This window comes from Balaenoptera borealis, assembly GCF_965194805.1.
Source record: "Balaenoptera borealis genome assembly, chromosome: 1".
In the NCBI taxonomy this organism is placed as follows: domain Eukaryota; kingdom Metazoa; phylum Chordata; class Mammalia; order Artiodactyla; family Balaenopteridae; genus Balaenoptera; species Balaenoptera borealis.
The window spans coordinates 191,631,150-191,656,312 of record NC_138860.1 but is presented as its reverse complement, the minus strand read 5'-3'; the positions used below and the strand labels follow the sequence as shown (position 1 = coordinate 191,656,312).

The 25,163-nt window shown below is 49.2% G+C and overlaps 1 protein-coding gene across 1 annotated transcript; it reads left to right on the top strand.

Moving 5' to 3' along the window:
* Window positions 1-1,652: 1,652 nt before the first annotated feature.
* Window positions 1,653-24,017, top strand: LOC309622517 (uncharacterized protein; the record flags this gene model as incomplete). The annotated part of the gene is made up of 3 exons (XM_082378596.1): window positions 1,653-1,717; window positions 3,227-3,536; window positions 3,684-24,017. The coding sequence occupies 3 exons, from the start codon at window positions 1,653-1,655 to the stop codon at window positions 4,131-4,133; spliced, it is 825 nt and encodes a 274-aa protein (XP_082234722.1). The 3' UTR covers window positions 4,134-24,017.
* Between the last annotated feature and the right edge of the window lie 1,146 nt (window positions 24,018-25,163).

The window sequence follows — 25,163 nt, the reverse complement described above, 5'->3', positions numbered from 1 at the left end:
ATCTTGGTTACATCCACGTTCCTGAGAAACGATGAGCTCTTCCTTCCCCGCCTCTCCTTCTCCAGGCGAGATCTCAGACGGATGGAAGATGTCTCCCGGAATCCCACAGCCTGCCAGCCCCTCGGAGGGTGGGGGCAGAACTTCACGAACCCTCCAAGTTCCTGAGGGTGTCTGTGTTTTATCTTTAATACGCCTAAAGACAGATTAGCACCAGGGTAAGGAAGAGTCAACAAAAGCCTGTCTTTACCTGGAATTTTGGTTGAATTATTCATGGCCAAGAGCTCCTTCTGAAAGCAGATGGCCTGCGTCAACACTGAGTCTGGGAAGGCTCCCCTTGGAATCCTCCTGGGGACTCGGCCCCCTCTGTGGGGTGTCTGGTGGAAGGCGGGCACCATCCCCCCATCACTCCCCGAGTCACTGACACTCATGCTGGGAAGTACACAGGGAGCTAGGAACTGGGGGATAACTCTAGCTGGGGCCTTGGGGCCCTGCAGGGGTGAGGAGACAGCACAGAGCTGGGTGGTAGCGACTCCTGCCCTCTTCTCTCAGTGCACGAGCCCCTTACTCTGACCTCCCAGTAGATCTGCTGGGTTGTTGCTGTGCGGCCTGCCCTTGCTCATTTCGTTGGGTCGGGAGACTTAGAGGCCTCTGGGTCTGGATCCCAGCCCTGCTGCTATGGCTGTTTGGATGTGGACAAATCACTTTCCAGAACCGTTAGGTCAGTGACGTCAAGCCCTGGACAAGGCTATTTACCATGCAGTCTTCAGAGGTTACTGAGGCAGTGCCCGCGGATGACAGGGGAGCCTGGCAGGGAGGGGGCTGAGTGAGCACTTGAGGTGGGTGCTGCGTTATCTCCCTGGGCCTCGGCCACTTGGCCAGATTGTTCCTTCCCTCCCAGGCCACATGCATGGTTGGCCGGCTCCTCTGTTGTGGAAGCCCTTTCTTTCTACACTACAGTTCAGGAGTGAAAGCGGCTTCTCTGTTACCCTTCCCAGGTATCATTTTGTTTTTTGCCCCTGGCTGGCTGGGTCCTTGTATTTGTTTTCTGAGACTGCCATAACAAAATACTACAGACTGGGTGGCTTAAATGACAGACATTTATTATCCCACAGTTCTGGAGGCTGGATGGCCATAATCAAGGGGTCAACAGGGTTGATTTCTCTGGAGACCTATCTCCTTGGCAAGAAGATGGCTGTCTTCTCCCTGTGTCCCCACATGGTCTTCACTCTGCACACATACATTCTTGGTCTTTCTTTGCAGGCCCAAATTTCCTTTTCTTATAAGGACACCAGTCAGGTTGGATTAAGGCCCACCCCAATGACTTTGTTTAACCTTAATTACCTCCTTAAAGACCTCATCTCCATAGACAGTTACATTCTGAAGCACTTGGAGTTAGGACTTCAACATAAGAATGAGGAGGGGCACAATTCAGCCCATAACTGCCTCTCTGAACGAATCACGCCACCTCTCTGGACCTTGGATTACTCATAAGTAATATGGGGGTGCTGACAACAATGATGATGATGATGGTGGTGATGGTGGGGGTGATGATATTGATGCTAATAGTGGTTGTGATGGTGATGATGGTGAGGATGCAGGTGATGATGATGATGATGGTGATGATGATGATGATGATGATGATGGTGGTAGTGATGAAAGTGGTGATGATGATGACGAAAGTGGTGATGACGGTGAGGATGCAGGTGATGATGATGGTGTAGGTGATGATGTTGGTGATATTGATGGTGATGGTGATGATGGTGAGGATGCAGGTGATGATGATGATGATGGTGATGATGTTGATGATGATGATGGTGGTGGTGATGAAAGTGGTGATGATGGTGAGGATGCAGGTGATGATGATGGTGTAGGTGATGATGTTGGTGATGATGTTGGTGATATTGATGATGTTGGTGATGATGGTGAGGATGCAGGTGATGATGATGGTGATGATGATGGTGGTGATGATGAAAGTGGTGATGACGGTGAGGATGCAGATGATGATGGTGGTGTAGGTGATGATGTTGGTGATGATGTTGGTGATATTGATGGTGATGGTGATGATGGTGAGGATGCAGGTGATGATGATGGTGATAATGATGGTGGTGGTGGTGATGATGGTGATGATACTGATGATGATGATGGTGGTGATGGTGATGATGGTGAGGATGGTGAGGATGCAGGTGATGATGATATTGCTGATGACAATGGCACCTGTCCACTAGGGTTGGTGTTTGGATCAAATGAGTTAATGAATGTAAAGTGCAATAGTCGATGTCATGTAAGTCTTAGCTGTTATCGTTTTTCTTACTAGAATGAATTTTTTAAACACATAATTACCCAAAATCCCTGCGAGCTGGCTTTTGGTTTGTCATAGACCTGAGTGAATCATCAAAAAGCCTGTTAGTGGCAGACACTGTGAGACATGATGGGTGTCAGTCTGACACCACAGAGAGAAACAGAAATGATTTAACAGCAGCCTCCAGACTGCACTTTCTATTACCAAACCAGTGCATATACGTTCACAGAGAATTTTACTCATTTGAAAAAAGGCCCAATTATTTTCCTGGGGTAGGGAGGCAGGGAAGTGCATCATTTATTTCAGAATAGTTTCCACCCACCTGGGACAAAATTTGGAAGCCCAAAAGTATGACAGACAATCCACGGAGTGGTAGGTGCACACCCTGCTCCTTCTCAGTGTATTTCTGCATATATGCTTTAACCTATGAGCTCCGTGACCTTGGGTGACTTGCATAACCTCTCTGAGCCTAAGTTTCTTCATCAATAAGACTGAGATGAGGGACTTCCCTGGTGGCACGGTGGTTAAGAATCTGCCTACAAATGCCTGGAACATGGGTTCAATCCCTGGTCTGGGAAGATCCCACATGCCGTGGAACAACTAAGCCCATGCACCACAACTACTGAAGCCTGAGTGCCTAGAGCCCACGAGCCACAACTACTGAGCCTGCGTGCCACAGCTACTGAAACCCGCGTGCCTAGAGCCCATGCTCTGCAACAAGGGAAGCCACCGCTATGAGAAGCCCGCACACTGCAACGAAGAGTAGTCCCCGCTCGCCACAACTAGAGAAAGCCAGTGTGCAGCAATGAAGACCCAAAGCAGCCAAAAATAAACAAATAAATTAAAAAAAAAAGACTGAGATGATAGCAGCCTCGTATTAGTTTCCTGTGGCTGTTGTAACCAAGCACTACAGGCTTAAACCAACAGAAATTGGTTCTCTCACAGTTCTGGAGGCGGAAAGTCAGAAATCAAGGTGTCAGCAGGGCTGTGCTCACTCAGAGCTTCCAAGGGAGGATCCTTCCTTGCCTCTTCCAGCTTCTGGGGGCCCTTGGGTATTCCTTGGCTTGTGATAGCTCCATTTCAATCTCTTCCTCTGTGGTCACGTGGCTGTCTTTGTGTGTCTCTCTCCTCTTCTTATAAGGATGCCAGTCATGTTGGATTAGGGCCACCCAGTGACCTCATCTTTAACTGGTTACATCTGCAAAGACCCTGTTTCCAAACAAGGTCACATTCACAGGTACTGGAGGTTAGAGCATCAATATACCTTTTGGAGGGGGGGTACAATTCATCCTTTAACAAGCCCTTACTTCCTGGGGCTGCTGGGTGGATAAGGAAGTTGGCAGATGCAAAATCACACTTTGTGTTCATAGTAAGTACTCAACAGGTTTTAGCCATCATCCTCTTCATCATCACCATCACCATCATCAACATCATCACCACCATCACTGTCATCATCATCATCACCATCATCATCCTCTTCTTCATCACCATCATCATCATCGTCACTATCACCATCACCATCATCATCATCATCACCATCATCACCATCATCATCCTCTTCATCATCACCATCATCATCATCAACATCATCACTATCACCACCACCATCAGCATCATGATCATCACCATCATCATCACCACCATCATTGTCTTCACCACCATCACCATCATCATCACTATCACTACCACCATCACCACCATCAGCATCATCATCACCACCATCACTGTTACCATCACCATCATCATCATCACTATCACTACCACCATCACTGTCATCATTGTCATCACCATCATCACCATCATGATCATCATCCATCATCATTATCTGTATTAACAAGGAACTTCTATGAATACAGGAAGTGAGGAAGGCTTTGGGAGAAGGAAAATGGGGAAATACTACTGACGAGAAGGTCCTTTTTGGCACCTTACACTCAATACCAGCCGCCTCCCACTGCCTCTGCACGTAGAACCAGAACTGTGCCCTCTGCTTCCCGTGAGTGTCAAGTTAACCTCACTGCAGTCGGAGAACCAAGATACCTCTGTTGCTATACCCTGTTCACTTAAAATGATTGGACCACCTACTATCTGAGTGGTGTGTTATGGAGAGAAAAGTAAATTATTACTTAGACACAGTCTTTTTGGCCAAGGAACACGGGTTCTCCTGAAGAAGCAGATGTTTATCCACCCTCTCCAGGACAAGTAGCCATGTGAGAAGAGCTTGCTAGAGGTAGAAACAGATTCTGTGGGATGTCAGAGGGTCAGACCTGCCCAGCTCAGGGCTGCATCCCCCAGAGAGAGCAAAAGAAATATACAACATCCTTGAGGACTTTTTGACTCATTCATTCATTCAGTGTTCACTGAGGCCCACTTGTGCCAGTCCCAGGGCACGCAGGGACAAATTAAACACGAATGAATGGGAGTGAGGAGCAGCTAGGGTGATGACACAGCACCCACATGTGAGGCAGTGGCTGTCAGTGTAAACAGAGTGTCTACCTGGGCTGGTCAGGGGAGGCTTCCAGAGGAGGCTGGACTTGGTGTCCTGGGAAGGGTGTGGGTGAGTAGGGAGGAAGAAGAACAGAGGGTCCCAGATGCTGCGCTTTTACAGGTCACTATCAGTTGTGTGCCCGGCCAGGTGACCATCCTTTCTAGCACCGTGGTTCTCAGGCCACACACCACCGAGATGAATAAGGCAGGAAAGTTCATAACACACTTTTAAACTCGTTCTATCAAAAGTGGACAATAATAGTCAAAGCTTTGGCAGAAATCAGATTGGTTAGAGAAACGCAATTGTGGCCATCTTTCTTCAAATTACAGAAGTCATTAAGGTCACAGATAGGATTTCCTTAGGCTTTAGTTTTGTGTCATAATTTTTTCTTAAAAATTTAATTATATATATAAATATAAATATAAGTATAAATATATATAATACACCCCCTTTGGCAGTAATTAGCCAGATTGTTCCTGGTCCATGGGATGAGGTTAAATGTGTTGTTGTCTTGTTGTCTGCAGAGTGCACCTTACCTGGCCATGGCTCCTCCCCCAGATGAGACCCGCTGCTTGGCATGCTGCCTCCTATAAGAATAGCAGGTGGCAAGGTGCTTTGGGATCTAGGGGACAGACAGGTTCAACAATTCCAGTTATCATTTCTTGGTTCTGGAGCCACCATGACACCCTAAGACTAAAATGTTTGTCGTCCTGGCCACTGAGTGGGCTTAGAGAGTACAGGAAGGCACACATTGCAAACTCTGTACTCACCTGTAAAAACACAAAACAAAACAAAGCTGGACGTCTCCGAGCTTTTGATAAAGGGTCAAAACCTTTGATAAAGGTTAATTTCACAAGCAAAGGTCAGCCCCTGAATGGCCAAGCAACACAGCAAAGGAGATGCCATTATAAGAACCCTCCTATCCTCAGGGCCCCTGGCTGCCAGCAGCTTTCCCCGTGTCCCTAGCAAATGTTCCCGGAGTGCACGGCATGGAGTCACTTTCTGTGTGTCTGTCTCAAGAGCAGAGCCTGCCCACGGCTCCAAGCACCAGAGCGTCAGGAGCAGCTTCTTGGAAGGGGTCCCAAATATGTTTTTCCGCCTTTTTTAAGCCCACGTTCCAGCTGAAAGGCCCTGGGAAGGGGGTGGCTTGGTGAAGATGAAGACGTTTGTCTACAAAGTTCTCTGAGCTCCTGGGAAGCAGGGTAGCTGCATGGACGCCAGGGGACATCATTCTCTCCATCTTTGCTGCGGGGGGAGCCCCAAGGGCTGCTTCTGTCCCCGGAGCTCCGAGACTGTCCCGCATAATTAAGGGACCATCTCAGGAGGACTGAGCCAAGGGCCCCGCCCCTCGCATTCCACGTAAGTAGGTGGGAGAGAAGGCTGGTGTTTTAGGGCTGAGGGTGTGTGGGTCTGTTCAGTGGCCACCGAGAGGTTATCCTGTTTCTGCTGGTCAGGAAGCCCATGCCCTCAACCTTCTTCCAGGCCAGCAGCGCCTCTTCAGGCCAGCAGGTGGCAAATAGGCTGTGCGTGTGATTGGTGTCTCTCCTTCAGGTTTGCCAGAACCGGTTTCTCCAGAAACTTATCCAGGTTTCGGGGATTGCTCCCTCCATTAAGTTGAACATCTTTTAATCTGACTCATTTCACAGCCGTTCATTTTAATCATGCAAAGGTCAGCTGTCACCGCACAAATGTTAAACTTAATTTGTTTTCTTGATGCACATCATACCAGTGATAATTTGGCCCAGTTTTTAATCATTTGCCAATGGGGAGCTGTAGGGGTCGGGGCACTGACAGCCACGGTGGGGACCGTGGTGGCCTCCCTGAAAACACAGCGTATGGCAGAGGGCTTGATTCGGGGCAGGGGTGCCGATGACAGCGAGACCCAAGAATGTCTGCCTTTTAGTCCCCAAAACTCTGATGATCTGCAGTGGTGACAGCCTGGATTTGGAGCCAGGAAGCTTGGATTTGAGGCAAATTGCTGTTTTTCTTCCAGGCATCAGTTACCCCACGGGTAAAGGAGTCACCAGCCTTCTTGGATTCTCCTCTTCCAGAACAGGAGTTTGCATTTTGGGAGCCGTTCTTTCACTTTTCAAAGTGGAGAGCAGCTCAAGGAGGCAAAGGGGACCTCTCAGTCCCTCCCGACTGCCTCCTCCTCTGGTCCCTCCTTCCTGTCTCCTGTCTCTGCTCATCTACTGGAATTTTCCAAGCTGAAGCCAGAAATGGAGGCTTTTAGACCTCTTGGCAAACTTTTCTACTTGGCTGAGCTGGTAGGCGATGATCCCCCTGGGAAAGAGCGGGAAACATGGCCGGGTGCTGCGTGGGAAATGGAATTGCATCACATACTCTTGGGCCCTTAGCCTCCACGGAGAAATAAAAGCAGACAGCAAGTCAGCATTTGTAAGTGCTACATATGAAGTATCCTGTTTCATCCTCGCTCACATTCCCGCACACGGATGGGCTGGTGCAGGGCTGGACAGGTGGGAGGGTTTCTATTCTTTATCAAATGCTGTTGTCTTTCTATACATCACTCACCTGAGGGCCTGCAGCTCCTGAACTCAACCTGCCCAAAGCTTAGATCATCTCTCTGAACCTATACATTATGCTGCCCCATCCCCACACCCAGGTCATCACCCAGCCGTTGCCCATCTGCACCCCCTTCCCCACGTCTCCATCGGTTCCGTCCAGGCCCCTGCCAATGGCTCCCAGCCCACCTCCTCTTTCCAGCTCCACCCCTGCTGTCGTGGTGGATGCAGGCCGTCTGCGTGTCTCACCTGGATGGTGGAATTCAACCTTTACCAGGTGTTGGTGAAGGTCACAGAATGGGCATCCTCAAAATAGGCCACCTTGGCATGTTGATTATCTTGAGCTGAAGAAAACTGGGGAGAAGCAGATACAAGAAAAGCTCTCTGCCCTCCGCTATCTGCCTAGAAGCAGGTTATACGTTCGTGAAGATGTCCCCCTCCCCCAAGCCAGGAAGGACAGAAGCTAATCACTGGAGGCAACTCTGGGCCCTGATCAGCCCAGAGGAATCTACACCACAAAACTTACTCACTGGCCCTTGTCTCCCACTAGGTCCCCCATGTATTTGCCCTCTCACCATTTGCTGCCTTAGAAACTCAAGGACTAGTTCCTTTGTCTTGTCACTTGTCTAGGAATCTATTGTTCTCTTGTTAAATGTTATGTAAGCCCGAGTTCTAACCACCCCTTTGAGTTACTCATCTCTGAGTGCTGCACGATGCATGTTTTAATAAACTCATTTGTTTTTCTCTTGTTAATCTGTCTTTTGTCCATCTAATTTTCAGGGCCTTAGGCAATGAAACTGAGGTGGGTAGAGAAAAGGATTTCTTCCTCCCTGACCTCGGCGTGAGTGCTGGGTAAACCTCTCCCTCCATCCTGGGCTGTGAACTCTGTGGTGGGAGGAGTCCCTGTTTTTCCTACCTGTCACTGTGCCTGGCACATGGCCCTCACTCAGTGAATAAAGGATGATTGTGAATAACTGACTGATGAAGTGACTTGTCTCTGTGGCTGTATCTCTCTTCCAGTCTCTGTGTTTCTTCCTAACGACCACTGCCCACACCAGTGCAGGACACCAGGCATTCCACATGCATTATCTTTTTAAATCCCAACAACAGCTCCAGGTGGTGGGTGCTGTGTTGCCCATTTTACAGAGGGGTGAAGTAACTTGCCTCAGGACACACAGATCCTGTCTGTTCTGACCCCAAAGCCCACACTTGCAGATGTTAGATATTTCTTACCTTGTAAAAGGAGGCTTCCTTGGCCTGAGGGCATCTGGGGGCCCCGTGGCATTGTGCCACCTCCACCTGGAGGTGCAGGTTTTGGCAGGAAATTCAGCCTGGCTCAGACCTGTCTCACTAGTCTCATTTCTTCACTCCGTCCACCCCCAACCCCATGCAGGGCAGCCCCCTTCCCTGGAGTCCACCCACGACACCCTCCTCTTGGTGGGCCTGGCTCCCTTGGGCCGCTGGGCTTTTCCTGTGATCCTCTGTTCACCTGGAGCTCCCTCCCCACCTTCACTCATCATTCCTGCTCATCTGTGAGGTACAGCTCGTGTGGCACCACCTCCTGCAAGGCTTCCCTGATTGCCCCAGCTGTAACACTGGGTTCCACCTCTTCTCCCTTCCACACAACCCTTAGGAAGTAACTCAGTCATGACTTTGAAGCAGGGGCCTCAATGGCCTTGAAGACACTGCTCATGAAGCAGCATTACATCTAAGTCTCCTTGCACCTCAGTCTCCACCTGATGCTGAAAACTCAGCTTCTGTGTACCAGTGCCAAATCATTTCTTGGAGACAGAGTTTTGGGTGAAGCACAGAAGAATAGCTTTATTGCTTTGCCGGACAAAGGGGGACGCAGCAGGCTTGTGCTCTGAAAAACTGTGTATCCCAACCTGGAGGGATTTGGTGAGGAGTTTTATACCAGTGGTTCAAAGGCAGTGTTGCCAATAAGGATCAGGGTGTGTGCAGGGCCTGCTTCCCTTTAATCTGGCCTCAGGTGGTCTCCTGATGAGCTTCTGTGGTTCTCAAGGCTATCAAACTGTGACCTTCTCTCTGGAATGAAGAATGCTTCATCAACTAGTTGACATCTTCCATTTGTTGGGGGTTTTAGTTCTATAAAGAGCTCAAAGATATTGTTATGTGCATCCCTTGAGGCAGAACCAGGACCCTGCCCCAAGGCTGCACTATTGTTTCTTGACTGCTTCTCCCTTGTCTGCATCCCCTCCCTTCCCTGATTAGCAACTGTTTGAACCTGCCCTTTGAAGCTCAGGGAAGGTCATGGAGGCTGGAGTCTATTCCCTACAAATAAGAAATGGGGGACACAGAAAGGCTTCTGTGTCCAGGAGCCCCACAGGGTCCTGCTCAGTCTCTACCTGGCATGGGTCCTGGTAGGTGGGAGGGGCTCAGTGAATGTTCAGGGACTAGGTGAATGAATGTGGCAACAAAGTGAGGGCACTCACATTTTAGATTAAGAGCTAAGAAGCATTGGGTAGCATGTGACGCATGTAAACACAAGAGTGATGCCTTAGTAGCAAGTGTCCCGCTCAACCAAAAATAACACCTACATTGTCCTGGACATGGAGTCACCTCTTTGTCACTTGTCAAGGGAAATGGGATTATATGCCTCCCTCTGTGTCCCTCTCCCCTGCCCAACTAATAGCAGCAATTAGATCCACCCCAGATGGAGCTTATTCTATACAAGACTCTATCATCAAGAACAGCAGCAAAAAGTTGGGCTAAGCTAGCCTGGCATCCCATACCAGTAAGACTTGCAAGCTGTGTGACCTGGGGCAAGCTGCCTAATCTCTCTGTGCCCCCCCTTCTTAGAGAGTCACAACAGGCACATCAAAGGCTCAGATAAAGGCTGAACTGATGTCACTTGTTTGGGACCCTCTGGGTTCCAGTGAGTTTCTTCAGTGCAGGAATTCTCAGAGCCTTTCACGTGTATGTTTGCATCGTGAATTTCCAAAAGGGGGATGTTGCCTATATTATATCACACATCACTTTGATCTTGGGGCATCTTGGTTTGGGAATTTATGATCATGACAATGACAATGATAAATAGTATTTATGGGGCTCTTATTGTATGAGGTTCCAGGCTAAGCACTTACACAGATTAACACATTTGATCCTACAACAACCCTGTAGGGGGCTGGTATATCATTCTCACTCACTTAAGAGGTTCCGGAGACTCACACCGATGGTCAAGTGGGCTGCCTCTGTGCGTGGTCCCTGTGCTGCGGGCTTTGCTGGCTGAAGAGCTTCAGGATGAGCTGATCTCTTGGACCCAGTGTCTCCTCTGAGCGCCCAGCCTGAGCCCCGACCCCTGTGGTCAGCAGGCTTCTTAGCGCTCCCTGGGGTGCTTCCTGCTCCCCAAACGCGATGCGGCCAAAACTCAGCCAAGGCTGCATCCTCTCTCTTCCCTCCTCCTCCCGCCCGACAAACCGTCTTTACCCCTTTCTTTTCTGGTCTCAGTGAAGGGTGGTCCGTGTTCACGTCCTGGGGCTGACGAAACAGAGCACCGCAAACTGGGGGCTTAGACAACAGATATCTATTCACTCCTGGTTCTGGAGGCCAGAAGTCCAAGGTCAAGGGGTCAACATGGCCATGCTCCCTCCAGAGGCTCTAGGGGAGGCTCCCTTCTTGTCTCTTCCAGCGCCTGGTGATGATCGCTTGTAGACACATCACTCCAACCTCTGTCCCTGTGGCCACAAACCCTTCTCCGTATAATTCTTCCTTTTTTTTTTTTTGGCCGCACCATGCAGCATGTGGGATCTTAGTCCCCCAACGGGGGATCAAACCCGCGCCCCCTGCATTAGAAACATGGGGTCTTAACCACTGGACTGCCAGGGAAGTCCCTCTTTGTGTAATTCTATTTTTACTTCTTATAAGGACCTTATCAGTCCTATTGGATTAAGCTCCTCCCTGTCCCCCATCAAGTATGACCTCATCTTCATTTGATCACAGCTGCAAGGATGCTATTTACAAATAAGGTCCCATCCACAGGTATGGGGGATCCAACCTATCTTTCTGAGGACACATTTCAACCCACAACAAGGGGCCTCTGTGCAGTGGCTCCACCCAGGAGCCTGGGAATCTCTCTCTTCCCCTCATCCCTCATTTCCCACCAGTCCCCACGCCCGGCCAGCCCCACCTCCCTCTCCCCCTGCTCCCTCCACCTGCATCCAGGTCCTCATCACCACTCTGCCCACATCACTGCCACCATCTCCTCCTGAGGTTACTTCAGGTGAAGCTATTTAGAGGATCTCTGTGCTCCAGATGCAGCTCAAAGCTGGGGATGCGGCAGAACAAGGCTGAGAAGTGACCTCTGAGTTCCGCATCATGGGGGTGATTGACATGCTGGCAAATCAACACAACATACAGTGCTGAGTGGTGGCTTGTCTCCGGGGAAAGTAAGGCAGGACGAAGGGCGAGAGGAGCGCTAGTGGGGGCGGGGAGGGGCTTCAGGGTGTCAGGAAAGTCCTCTCTGGGAATGGGCGGGTAGCTCCCCAGGCAGCGGAGACAGAAAGAGAAAAGGCCCTGAATTGGGAACAAAGCAGGATCCTGGGAGCGGCAGGAGTTGAGATGGAGGAGGGACGGCTGGGTGTCTGAGGCCAGGAAGCCAGGAGGAGGAGTTTATAGTTTATGCAGATTTCAGACATGATGGGAAGGCTCTGTGGGTCTGACTGGACTCGTTCTCCTGTTTATTCGGGAGGGGAGCCATCTGCAGGGAAGGGCTGTAGAAACGCTACCTGGCGCGCAGAGCATCCTGGGGCGACTTGGATGGCGCAGCCGTGTGGGTGGTGAGGAGCGGCTGGACGGGCTGACACGGGGATCGGCTATGCTCCTCGCTTCCCCGAGGTTCTGATTACCTGCTGGACACCCATCTAAGAGATAGGTCCTGTTGTCCTCATTTTACAGGTAAGCAAACTGAGGCCCAAAGAGGCCTGAACATTTGTCCGTGTAAACCATGCAAGGCTGGAATTCCAGCCTGGGGCAGGCTGGCTCCAGGGTCGCTGCCCTTTATGGCCCCTGAGGGGCTGGTGGACAGATGGGGTAGAGGCCAGCATGGGGAGGGCCAGAGGGGCCTCTGGGCTCTTGGCCGCTGGAGGTGGTGGTGGTGCCACCGACAGAAATGGCAGGAGCACACAAATCTAATCACCTCTCCCCCTCCCGCCACAATGTAAGAACCCGCCAGCTCCCCAGTGCCTCCCGTGGGCATTCAGATGCCCTTGACCTCTGAGCCCCATCCGCACTCCTGTCTATTCTGCCCCAGGCGGCACCTCTCTTCACTCTCTGATGGACGATGATACTCTCACTTCTCGGCCATTCCCCACGCTGGTCCCCAGCCTGGAGGGAGCACCCCGCCTTCCCCTCTCTCCATCCTTTTCCTGGTCAACTCCTGGGCGGCTGTCTCAGTGGAAGCACCACTTCCTCCGGGCAGCCTTCCTTCATTCTGAGATGGGATCAGGTGCTGGGAACACACCCCTGACCTCGTGGCCTCTGTCTTGTCTTCCCTGTGAGGCTGCACCTCTGTGAGGGAGGACGGAGCTCTCTCAACCCCTCTGGGTCCCCTGCAGCCTAGCGTGTGTCAAACCCCTGCACTCACAACCCCGGGAGCGATGAGCACACCAGCTGAACGTCTAGTGTCTGTGCTGGTGTGGCCACAGGAAGTGACTGGTGACGGTTTGCCGACAGCATGAATGGAAGTTTGTGCTAGAATCCCATCCAAGTTGGCTCCTGCCCCGTCACGTCGCTGTTGTGTGACTGTGGCTGGTACCTCACTTCTCTGAGACCCAGCTGCCTTGCTTCTAGAAGAGGGGCAGGAGACCTGCTTCTCGGGGCTGCCGTGAAAATAAAATCAGATGATTTGATTATATTCCCGGCACACGTCGGGAATGCATTTATTATGGGCAGGACCTGCACCTTCCTTTCACCCTGCTGTTTCTGCCTCTAAATGACTGAGCCCCGGAAATGTCAGGGGGAGGGAAACAAAGGTCTCCCACATCTGCCTCCTCCTCCTCTGATGAACCTGCCTCCAGAAAATTTCCCCTCTGTGGTTTGGGACAGAGTGGCCCCCCTGCCAGGGTGCATGGCTATTGTTAGAGGCATTTGCCAAGATGCGGCACCCAGAGTACAGACCCCAGCCGTGTGTTGAGCAGATTCCTTTCCTGTGGCCGCTAACATAGATCTAATTCCCTCACTTTGGGTCCTTTCGGAGATGAGTGGGTTTAACTGCCTCCGTGCATGTGCCAGGGCCTGGGCACTCAACAGCTGCTTGAATTCAGCTGAGCGGGGGGGCGATGCTCTAAAAGTGTTACCCACTGAGGGTTGCAGACATCATTGACATCCATAAGAAACTGCCCTTCCTTTTCCTTCTATCACGGTCCTCCCCGCCTGGAGAGTCCGGGGCCCCTCTGGAGTTTGTGATCTCACACCGGATGAGATATTAGCTTCATGTATCCTGGTGGAACAGTGGAGCGCAGGAAAGCGAGATAATAAAAGATGCCGTCTGAAATGGAGTGTGATCTTCCTGGAGGTGGCAAACGACCCCAATCAGAGAAGTCATCCCGCTGACAAACTGAGCAAGGTGACTCAGCCCCACTCAGACTCGAGTCACCCAGCCGGCATCCTTCTTCCCCTGGGTTCTCCACGGGACACCTGCAGAGTATAAATGAACTCACATAGGCGGAGGCAGCTGATAAAAAGCCTATTTTCTGTGCGCCGGGATGACGCAAAAATGGCTTTGATCTTTTCATTCTCAGGGATCGAACCTTAGTAGGGAGCATTCGTCACATGGCCTGTCAGCTGGGGGCGCCCGGCCTCAGTCGCCCTGCCCCTTCTCCCAGACGCTGGAAACTACATCCGACAGCTCTCGGTGGGGTGGATGAAGTCAGTATCAAATATTTCTTTGCCAGGAAGGGTTTTTGGCTCGCGGGGTAATGGACGTATAGATGAGTCTCTGAGTATGAAAAGTTAGGTGATGGCTTGTTTCCCAGGGCCGGGCCGCGGCGGTCCATCACTGCCTGCTCCGGAAGCCCACCCACTCCAGAGTGTGGCCCCAGGACCAAGCAGGGAGGCCTTGTCTGGCTCTGGGGCTTTGGAGTATGCGGTTTTGCTACTGTCCTGACATTCTGGCAGGAAGCTTTTGTGAATCACAAGAGATGGAATCTTTCAAAAATAACCCGTGCGTGGCTCTGGTTTGCAAAGTGTATTGACACCACCAGCCTTTAGTTAGCTGTGCCTTGCCGTTGGGGACTTAGGGATGACCACTTTGCAGGCTGCAAGTGATGGATTGAGTCACCAAGAGCAGAGGCAAATGCAGGATGATGGTGTTTGAGGTGGAAGGGGCCCTGGGTCACCTCGTCCAAGACTGTCTTTCACAGATAATTGGCCTCAGCCCCAGGAGGGACAGGACTTGCCAAGGTCAAGCAGGGAGCATGTGGCAGAAAGAGACTCCTCATCACGTCCAGAGCTGTGTTCTGAAATGCCTGCTGCCCACCCTCGGGAGCAGAGAGGCACCCACATGGGGTCATCCACACTTCCTTTAGGGTCCACAGATGATGATGGTCACCATTAGTGCTAAACCTCTAGTGCAATGTTGAATAGAAGTGGTGAGAGCAGACGTCTTTGTTTTGTTTGTACTTTTATTTAACTTGCTATTTTCTGTTGGTTGAAGGCCAATTGACCCACCCCCCTGTGACCCCACCCCCCGCCCCATTACCTTTCACTGGGGTGACCAAGTAATAGGGATTTGAAGGCTGTCCCCTGAACCCACAACCTTTGTCGGGTACCTGTGTGTGGGTGTGAAGTGGCTTTGATTTGCATTTTCACGAATGGCTAATGGTGTTGACCATCTTGTCCTGTGCTAATTGGCCATTTGTGTATCTTCTTCAGAGATATATCTGTTCAAAACCCTTGCCTATTTTCTAATTGGTATCTTTTCATTGTTGAGTTGGAAGTGTTCTTTACATACCTGGATAAAGTCCTTTATCAGATACAGCATTTGCAAATATTTCCCTCCATTCTTTGGTTCGTCTTTTAACCTTCTTGACAGTGTTCTTTGAAACACAAAAGTTTAAAATTTTGATGAAATCCAATTTACCTACCTTTCTTGTTTGTCACCTGTGCTTTCGGTGTTGTATCTAAGAAATCATTGCCTAACCCAAGTTATGAGATTTATAGTTTTGGTTCTTACATTTAGGTCTTTGATCCATTTAAGATAATTTTTGTATCTGATGTGAGGTAGGGGTCAAACTTTATTTATTGTGCATGTGGATATCCAATTGTTCCAGCATTGTTTGTTGAAAAGATTATCCTTTCCCCACTGAATGGTGTTGACACCCTTATTGAAATCAATTGACCATAAATGTAAAGGATTATTTCTACACTGTGGATTCTATTCTATTGATCTGTATGTCTATCCTTATGCCAGTGCCACACTATCTTGATTAGGGTAACTTTGTAGGAAGTTTTGAAATCGGGAAGTGTCTGTCCTCCAATTTTCTTCTTCTTTTTCAAGATTTTTTGGGTTATTCTGGTTTCTTTGTATTTCCATATGAATTTTAGGATTAGCTTGTCACTCCATGCAAAAAAACAAAAGTGCAGCTGGGATTTTGATAGGGACTGCATTGAATCTGTAGGTCAATTTGGGGATTATTGTTATTTTAACAATATTAAGTTTTCTGATCCATGAACTTGGGATGTCTTTCACTTAAATATTTCTTTAATTTCTTTCAGTGGTGTTTTACAGTTTTCAGTGCACAAGTTTGTGCTTCTTTGTTAAATTTATTCCCAAGTATTTTATTCTTTTTGATACTATTGTAAATAACACTGATTTCTTAATTTCATTTTTGGATTGTTCATCACTAGTGTACAGAAATACAATTGATTTTTTTGTATTTTTTAAAATCTTGCCATCTTGTTGAACTTGTTCTATGGTCCCCAACTTACGATGGTCCAACTTATGATTTTTCCACTTTAAGATGGTGCAAAAGTGATACAAGTTCAGTAAAAATTGTACTTCAAATCTTGAATTTTGATCTTTTCCCAGGTTAGTGATATGTGGTACCATACTCTTGTGATGCCGGGCAGAGGCAGAGGACCACAGCTCCCAGTCAGCCCTGAGATCATGAGGATAAACAACCATTCTGTGCTCATTCTATTCTCACTTTCAGTACAGTATTCAGTAAATTACATGAGATATTCAAGATTTTATTATAAAATAGGGATTGGGTTACATGATTCTGTGCAACAGTAGGCTAATGTAAGTGTTCTGAGCACATTTAAGGTATGCAAGGCTAAGCTTAGGCCCCTCTTCCCACCCAGCCCTCTCCCTTATTCAGCCTCATGGTCCTTCTGTTTGTGGATCGGGTCCTCTCCGGTGTGTGTTTGGCACCAGGTGCTCTGGGCTGGGGTTGGTTGCAGGAGCCAAAGTGCACACCTCAGTTGCTGGAAAGCCCACTGTTCTCATGAAGACCCTTCGTGAATAACAGCCTGGGGGTGAAAGGGTCCGTAGACTAAAATCATGCACATGGGTAAAGTGACATGTGTCAAAGACTCCTGCATGGGGAGGGGGACCCTGACAGGCAGAGGCTGTGGTTGATGGAGTGAAGGGCAGAGGACATGAAGTGAGACCGACCCATCAGCACTGTGAGTGTCGCAAAGCTGTTCTCCATCCATCATCCTTTGTTTTATTCCAAACCATAAAGAAGACAAGTTCTTCCCATTTGGAAACTTTCATGTCTCATCACTTTTAGTGCCAGCTATCCCAAAGAAGCAAACTAACGAAAGGAAAAGAAAAAAGAAAGAGACAGAGAGAAGAAAAAAAAAAACAAGTTGCAAAACTCTCATTTCACTTGACTGTCAGCCAAGAAAACAGTCCACAAATGATCTCCGAGTTTCCCATAAATAATTGTAGAAAGTACCAATCATTTCATGGGCGTCAAGAGGCCCAAATTGTTTCTATTTGTAACTTCTCCTTTAAACAACCTCAAAATGTCACTCAAGCGTCAGAACTGCAGGTGACGGTCTTGAAGCAGGTGAAGGCTCCTTGGCACGGCACTGGTGTCTTGGAGGAAAGAGCTCTCTGCTCTGGAGGGTTTGAGAAGGAGTTTCTGGGGAACTTGCCCTCCACCATCACTGGTTCGAGGGGCTTGACCCTTTCCCCTTTCCCCTGCAAGCATTGATGTCAGCATCAGACAGAAGCAGCCTCACATACCTCGAAGGCCCAGGTCTGTGTGGAGCTAAATGATCTTAGAAGAAGCGTGTCTGACCCGGCTTCCTAGGAAGGAGCTCACAGTCCAGAGTCACTGAGAGGACACATCCCTTTGGGGAATATGCCCAGGAGGGTTTCTGTTGGGGACACTACCTGGAGAGGCCACGTGGGACCCTGTCCACTTGATGGATTTTTTTTTTTACCACTTTTTCCAAATGTGTGTGTGTGTGTATATATATGTGTGTGTAAATACATATATATGTGTGTGTATATATATATATATGTGTGTGTGTGTGTACATACATATGTGTGTGTATATATGTGTGTGTGTGTGTGTGTGTATATATATATATGTATGTATGTATGTATTTATTTATTTATTTAGCAGAGGAAGGTTTATTGCAGGGCCAAACAAGGAGAATGGTTGGCTTATGCTCAAAGTCAATGGATTTTGATAGATGTTTATCTCCACTGTTACTGGGTCACTTGGTCAGGACACCAGTCTATGGGGGGTTGTGGATGCAGGCTTAGGGGTGCCCTCAAGCCCTTCCCATCTGCAAAAAGTCTTTTTCTCCTTCTGTGTCAGCATCAGCCAGTCTGCCTGCCTCTCCTGCTGCACCAGGAGGAGACTTCTGAAGGCATCTTGAGCACCTAGGCTTTTTTTTTTTTTTACTGCCATGAGAGCACCTCTGTCTCTCTTGCTTCTCAAAGCTTCTTTTCTCTCCACTTGGTGCCCTTGTTCTCCTGCAGAAACGTACTTGCCTTTCACTGTAAAAAAATCTACGTGTTTTTTTCCTCCATCTTTGAGGTTGTCTGTGGTCACATCTATCAGTAAATCATAAATCATCATCACATTCCAGATCTTGGGTATATTCCCCTAATCAGTGGACTTATATGAAACTGCAGAGTAGCCTTGACCTAATGTTCCAAAGAAATCTCTGGGATATTACAGATAATCAGAAAGCATTTGTTATAATGGAGAACTCACCACTTCTCAGAGAAATTTCACATGGGAACGTCAGCAGGAACACCGTCAGTGCTGGGGCTGTTTCTGCCTTTTCCTCCCTGTCTTGCTTCCCTTCTACTAACTTTTGGTGGCAGAGGAGCAACGGAGGGGAGCAGAAGATGGTGGTGAAAGAGGGGGTCCCAGAGAGCAGGTGTTATTGAAGCAAAAACGGGAAGCCAACCCATAGGCAGGAAGTCTGTGAGCCCCTCCTGCTCCATCTAACAAATATGTACTGAGCATAGTTCAGCCTCACCACCTACATTTGTCTACACGACATAAAAATAAGCAGGTGTCAGACCTGGATGAAGTTTAGCCTTGGAATGTGAGGGATGCTGGCCACTTGAGTCACTTAAAGAAGGACCCTGGATTGCAACCCCAGTAAGTGTCATGTCTGCCTCATTCATCACCGTATCTCGAGGCCAACTTCAATGTTAGTAGGTAGTGTGGAATAAGGGAAAGAGAGGGAGTTTGAAGAGCCACCCTCAGGGCCTATTTTCTGGAGCTGTGGTTCCTTGTTTGCTAACACAACCCGGGTCCGGCTCAGGAGACTGTATGTGTCATTCACAGCTGATGCACTGGCCCTCCCACCCAGGCCCACGGCCAGCTGTGGCCTTAGCATTTCAGATCTGTGGGGTTTTGTATTAGTTTTCATTGCAGTATAACAGACTGCCACACAGTTAATGGCTTAAAATGACAGACCCATGTGTTATCTCACAGCTTCTGTGGGTCAGGGGCTCAGGCACAGCTTAGCTGGGTCCTCTGCATGCGGTCTCATGTAAGACTGCCATCACGATGTTGGCTGGGCTGTGTCTTCACCTGAAGGATCAGCTGGGGGAATCTGCACCCAAGCTCCTCAGTCATTGACAGAAGTCACTTCCTGGTGGCCGCAGGATCGAAGGCTTGGCTTCTTGCTGGCTGGAGACTGGTGGCCACCTTCAGGTCCTAGAGGCCACCCACAGTCCCTGGCCAGGTGGGCATGGGTCCCCCACCCCACTCAAGGGGAGGGGTCTCCCAAAGGCAGACACTAGGAGGCTGGAGATCACTGAGGACCTAACCTGGTCCTCAAGTAGTCAGCTGGGCCTCCTCTCCTTCAGGAAGCATCCCTACTTTCTAATCTTCCATAAACTCTGTGTTATGTGGAAATGAGGAGAAGCTGAATTCAGACAAGGGGCTGCCTTGGAGATTTCAGGGTGGGGTCAGCCAGGTATCTCCTCCAGACACTGAGCCAGTCCCCAGCAGGTGAGGCCCCCGTCCTGGGGGAGGGGGCATTCTCATGGAGGAGGCAGACGACAGGCAAGTGGGTCAGTACAGGTGGAGGTGGTGCCACGAAGGAAACCAATGAGGCAACATGACAGAGACCGGCTGGAGGGACGGCTCCTGGGACAGAGTGATTGGCTTCTCTGCAGGCAGCCCGAGAGCCCCAGGAGGCTGTGCTCGTGAAGCTGTCAGGAGTGGCTGGCCTCAGTGCACACCCCTTCCTAACCTGCAGCCTCTGCACTTCTATCTTTCAGCCCCAGCAGCACGGAGAAAATGTAACAGAGAAGAACAAACCTGACTCCATATCAGATCTATTCCTTTAGCTCTAACCCTTGCGCTCTGCTGCCTGTGCTGAGTAGTGCAGGCTCTGCGCCTTTTGCAAAAGAATGTTGCCTGTAGCCTGAAATATACAGGATAGTCCATTCTATCCTAATGACCTAATGTTCCAAGAGAGACAGCACCTGTCTCTGACCTTTAAAGGTAAAACACCTTTGCATTCATACAGAGGTAAAAAGTTGCAGAAGAGACAGTTGTCTTGTTGGAGATTTACAGGAACATCGTGACTTGACCTGTGGACAGCTGCAAAAACAAAGGATTCCGGCACCAAGAAGTTTGCAACAAGCAGCCACACCCCTTCCCCTTTTAGTATAAAACAAGCCTGAATTCTAACTCAGGTGACTTTGGGACACTAGTCCGTCATCTCTCAGTCTGCTAGCTTTCTGGATAAGGTTGCTATTCCTTCCCCAAAAACTTGTCTCTCGATTTATTGGCCTGTTGTGTGGTGAGCAGTATGCTTTTGGACTTGGTAACAAAAACACCCATCTGACCAGTTAGTGCAATGATGCAAGTCTTTCACCAGCTGAAAGATCCTTCTGCAGCCCATGGCCTGGACCCGGGAAGGCGAGCAGAGGGGGTCCCAGGCTTTGCTGCCGTCACGGCCTCGCCTTTCGGATGCTACCATACCAGGGTGCGCTCAGACTCCCTGGGGCTACTGACCATTCTCAGCAAAGAAAATTTTCTGTTTAACATTTTCTACTTCCCAGAGACTTAAATATTTTTAAGGGACCTGGGTAAGAAGAGCCCAGATAAAATGATGCTCTAGTGATAAGGTGTCAGGTCCCGAGAACACAGCTGGGAGGGAGATTTTAAGCCAAGGAGCCCTCTGACTGCTCATGCTGTACCTGGCACTGTCTACCGTGGGCGCTTTTTGCTGGATACCTCTTTGCTGCTGGGGGGAGGATGTTGTGATCACCTCCTGGTCACCCCTGGTAGAGGCGGGACCCCTGCCCTGAACGGTATAGGATGGTTGAACTCACAACACCCAACCTGACAGATGAGCTCAATACCAGTTTATTAGTCACACCCACAGCCTGGGAGGGGAGGACTCCCCACCCCCCAAATTGGGAGCAGGGTGAACTGGCAGGGGTTTCACAGTGACAAGAGGGTAGGGAACCCCTGTTCCTGGGGGAGGATGGGATTGGTTATTTTAGAATAATTTCACAGCTGGCAGAGTTTGAGGACCAGGCGGGTGCAGTTGGTCTGGCAGGTGGGATACTTTCCTGCTGGGTGGAGGGCCTATCAGACAAGAGCAAGGGCATCGAGGTTAGGCCTTGGGGGCCCTGTGAGGCTCGGAGCGGTCAAGGCCAAACATGAAACTTTAGGTCTCACATCACAGGGTGGCTGTTCATTGCAGGTTGCTTAACAGACTCCTGACCCCCACCCACCAGGTTCCAGCAACATCTCCCTTCCCTGCCCCTTGTTCAGTTATGGCGACCAATAAAGTCTCCAGATATCGCCAAATGACCCCAGGGGAAGAGGGGGTAAAATTGCCCTCAACTGAGAATCATGAGTGTATGTTGACTGTTTTCTGAGTTGATCTTAGTTATAGGGCACTTAAAATTTTTTAAATTTTATTATGTTTCTTTTATATTTTAAGGTAAAGTTTACATGCAGTGAAATGCACAAAGCCTAGTACCATTCAGCAACTTTTGACAAATGCAAACATCCATTGAACCCACACCCCTATCAAAATATAAACTATGTCCATCACCCCAGAATATCTCCTCATGTTCATGCCCAGTGCATTCTGATCCCAACACCAACCGCTGGAGGACACTTTCAGTGGCTCTCGGCTTCCTGCAGGAGGAAATAAAAGCTCCTTCCCAACTTCATCCCCCATGAACCTTGCATGTGTCTTGGCCTCACCCAACGATCTGTTATGGTCTTAAACACATCACAGCTTTTCTGGTTTCACACCTCTTGCTTCTGTCAGCCCTCCTATCCATCTCCATCCCCATCTCTCCCAGTTCTACCCTTCCCCAAGGTCCTGATGACCTTCATGGGGGCTGGCTGATCCCCACCAACCCCACAATAACCCCTCCCCACTTTGAATTCACAGAGCTTGCTGTCCCTTTAGCCATAGGACATTCTGTCTTAGTGGAAATCTCCTGTACACCTGCAGGATCCTCAGAGACCTCATTATGGGGTTACCATTCATTCCACAAATGTTGATGGAGCCCCATGGACCGCCAAGCCTTGTCTTAGACACCAGAGTCATGGAGTGTTATAATGACTGTTTACTGTCTCTGTCAGCAGACAGGCCACCAAGTGCTGGAATTCAGGGGCCTGGGCATTTTAATCTCTATATTCCCAGGGCTGTAGTAGTTGCCCAATAAATACTAATTGAATGAGTTGTCAACCAAGAAAATAATGCGGAGGGGTGCAAAGAAGAAAAGAGTTTATGGGGGTCTCAAGAATTGCAATTCGGGAGACACAGAGTCAAGTAACCCCAAAGGAGCATTCCAAGGAAGAGAAAGAGTCAGAGGTTTATGAAAACAAAAAGTCATGACTGACTCCAGTCATAGAATATTTGTCCTCAAGGAATCATGCACCGGCTCAGGGTGTGGGTCTGACAAGTAGATAAACTGTCACGAGTTTCTGGCGGATGTTCTGGATGACTGCATCAGGTCAACAAGTCAGACTCCATCCCTGCTGAGCCCCTTCCTTAGTGGCTGCCTTTGGGAGTGCTCGCTTAGCAATACTGGCCTCATTTTGATTTTCTGTTCGCAGAGTGAATGGTCCACCTTCTGCAGACCTTGGTTGTGTGTCCCCAGACCTCTTGGCCTTCCTCTGGCTGTCCTTCTGGTCTGAAGAGCCCTTTGAAAGTCTCACCTTCTTCCGAAGCCCATCACAAATGCCATGTTTACTGTGGCATTTTTGAACACCGCGGTGCTGCCTTTACTGCAGGTAATTGCACACGTGACTTTTCCCTGCTGAGCTGAAAACTCCTCCTGGGGAGAGCGACCCTGCACATCTTTTCACTCCTGCAGTGTAGAGCCTCCGGCCAGCCGGGCCAGCTGAGGTGGCTGCAGGCTGTCCTGGCTTAGCTGCTCTCTGGTCCTGGGGCCTCATCAGGCCCCCGCCCTCTTCTGACCCTCACTCTCCCTTCTCTGTTCAGCATCAGAGGGACAGCTTGGGCTCTGAAGTCTCCTGAATTGGGTCCTGCTGCAGGAAGGTCTTTAGGGAACCTGTTCTGTTATCACACAGCCCTTCCTGTAGATTTTGGTGTCACATTGACTATTTTTAAGGTAAGATCCCACTGGGGTTGGGGTGGCCTGGGTGTGTTCCCAAGTGGATTTCTGCCTGACCCTTTTGGAGGCGGTAGCTTTCCATGAGCTTCCTGGCCACACTGTAATTGCCTCGGAGCAGCCCCGCCATGTACGCCTATAAACGCAGCTAAGCTGCCTTTTAGGCTGACTGCAGATACCGCATCTGAGCCACGAATCTTCCATTGACTATTCTCGGTTACGGCAATGCAGGGCTCTCCTTCTTGTTTTCTCCCCGTGATTAAGGAGGAGAGTTGCAGGGAACTAAAGGAAGACTTAGTGCTTGTTCCCTAAATCAGTATTGTTGCTTCATATAAAACCAAAGGGGGGAAAAATCCAGTCCTGTAAACATTTTTATTTGCCAAGTTAAGCTGCCCTCTACCCCCCAGGGACACAGGCATACCAGCACTTAGGAGTCGGCTCTCTCTCAAACTTGTTTGCAAGAAGTTTCTGGGGAAAACTTTTTAATAAAGGGCTCGCCAAACAAGACGCATTCAATTTTATCCAATTATACATGGAAAGTAACTTTTGCTCACTCTGTAGTTTTCTTCTTTGCCTCGGGTCTTTTGAGGGCTGGATTTAAATCCAAGCCTGTACAAGGCAGAAGAAAAGCTTTGTGATCTCTTTGCTGAGGGTGGCTTACAACAAATTAGAAAGAAATGAAATATTCCCACAATAGTCAAGTGCCTTTATTGGGTCTTCCACATTAACAATTATATTTTTATATTTCATATTGCAGGGGTGGATGAACCATCTTCCAGAGCTGAATCATAGGTTTAGTTTGTTTACTTTTGATGGAGATTCGAGTTGGGATCTGATGCAGGTCTTAGAAAAAGCCAGAACCAGCTCCTAGTCCTGTAACTACTAGCAGCGGGATAAGGACCAGACAAGGCAAACGAGGCAGCTTGGGGGCAGAATTTAAGGAGATGCTTTTCTCCGGTCTGAGCCGGTGGCAGCCCTGCACATACTCAACCCTTGGAAAGAAGGCCTCTAGACAGTGAGGTGCCTCCTGCCTCACCCCATCCCGCCCTGACATCAGTCTGACTGATTGACAACTCAAATATGTACTCATCTTATTCTTGGAATGTATTCCTGGGGAGTTTGATTGACTCATTAATTCAAGCCAATAGCTGATTCGATTTTCCTTAACCCCATGCAAATCACTTGCAATGTGGGGAGACAAAGGGCTTTCTCCTAATGGATTGTGTAGAGCCTGGGGTGAGATTGAAAACAACTCCTCCACCTGTGTTATAGGTTGAATCGTGTCGCTCCCAAATTGTTTTGTTGAAGGCCTAACCCCCAGGACCACAGATGTGACATTGTTACTGAACTGAGCTTGGGTCTGTTCACCCGGTGCAATGCAAAGCCAATCTACTGACACCAGGTGTGCTGAAGGAAAGTGCAGCGCTTATTGCAAGGCACCCATCATGGGGCCAAGCAAGGAGAATGGGCAGCTCAAGCTCAAAACACACAAATTCCTCCTCCGTGACTTTCAGGGAAAGGTTTTTAAAGGCAGGGTGAGGGAGAGGGTCTCAGGGTACATGATCAGCTCCTGGACCTTCTTCTGATTGGCTGGTGGTGAGGTAATCAGAAATCAACATCATCCACCTTCTGGTTCCAACAGGTCTGAGGTCTTCGTGCTGGTGGTCAGCGTACAGTTAACTTCTTCTACCCAGTGGGGGTTTCAGTATCTGCAAAGCAGCTCAAAGGACACGGCTCAGAATATGATCTATAGCCCTTGAGGAGAAACTAAAAGTCCTTGACTTTGTTGAGTGGCTA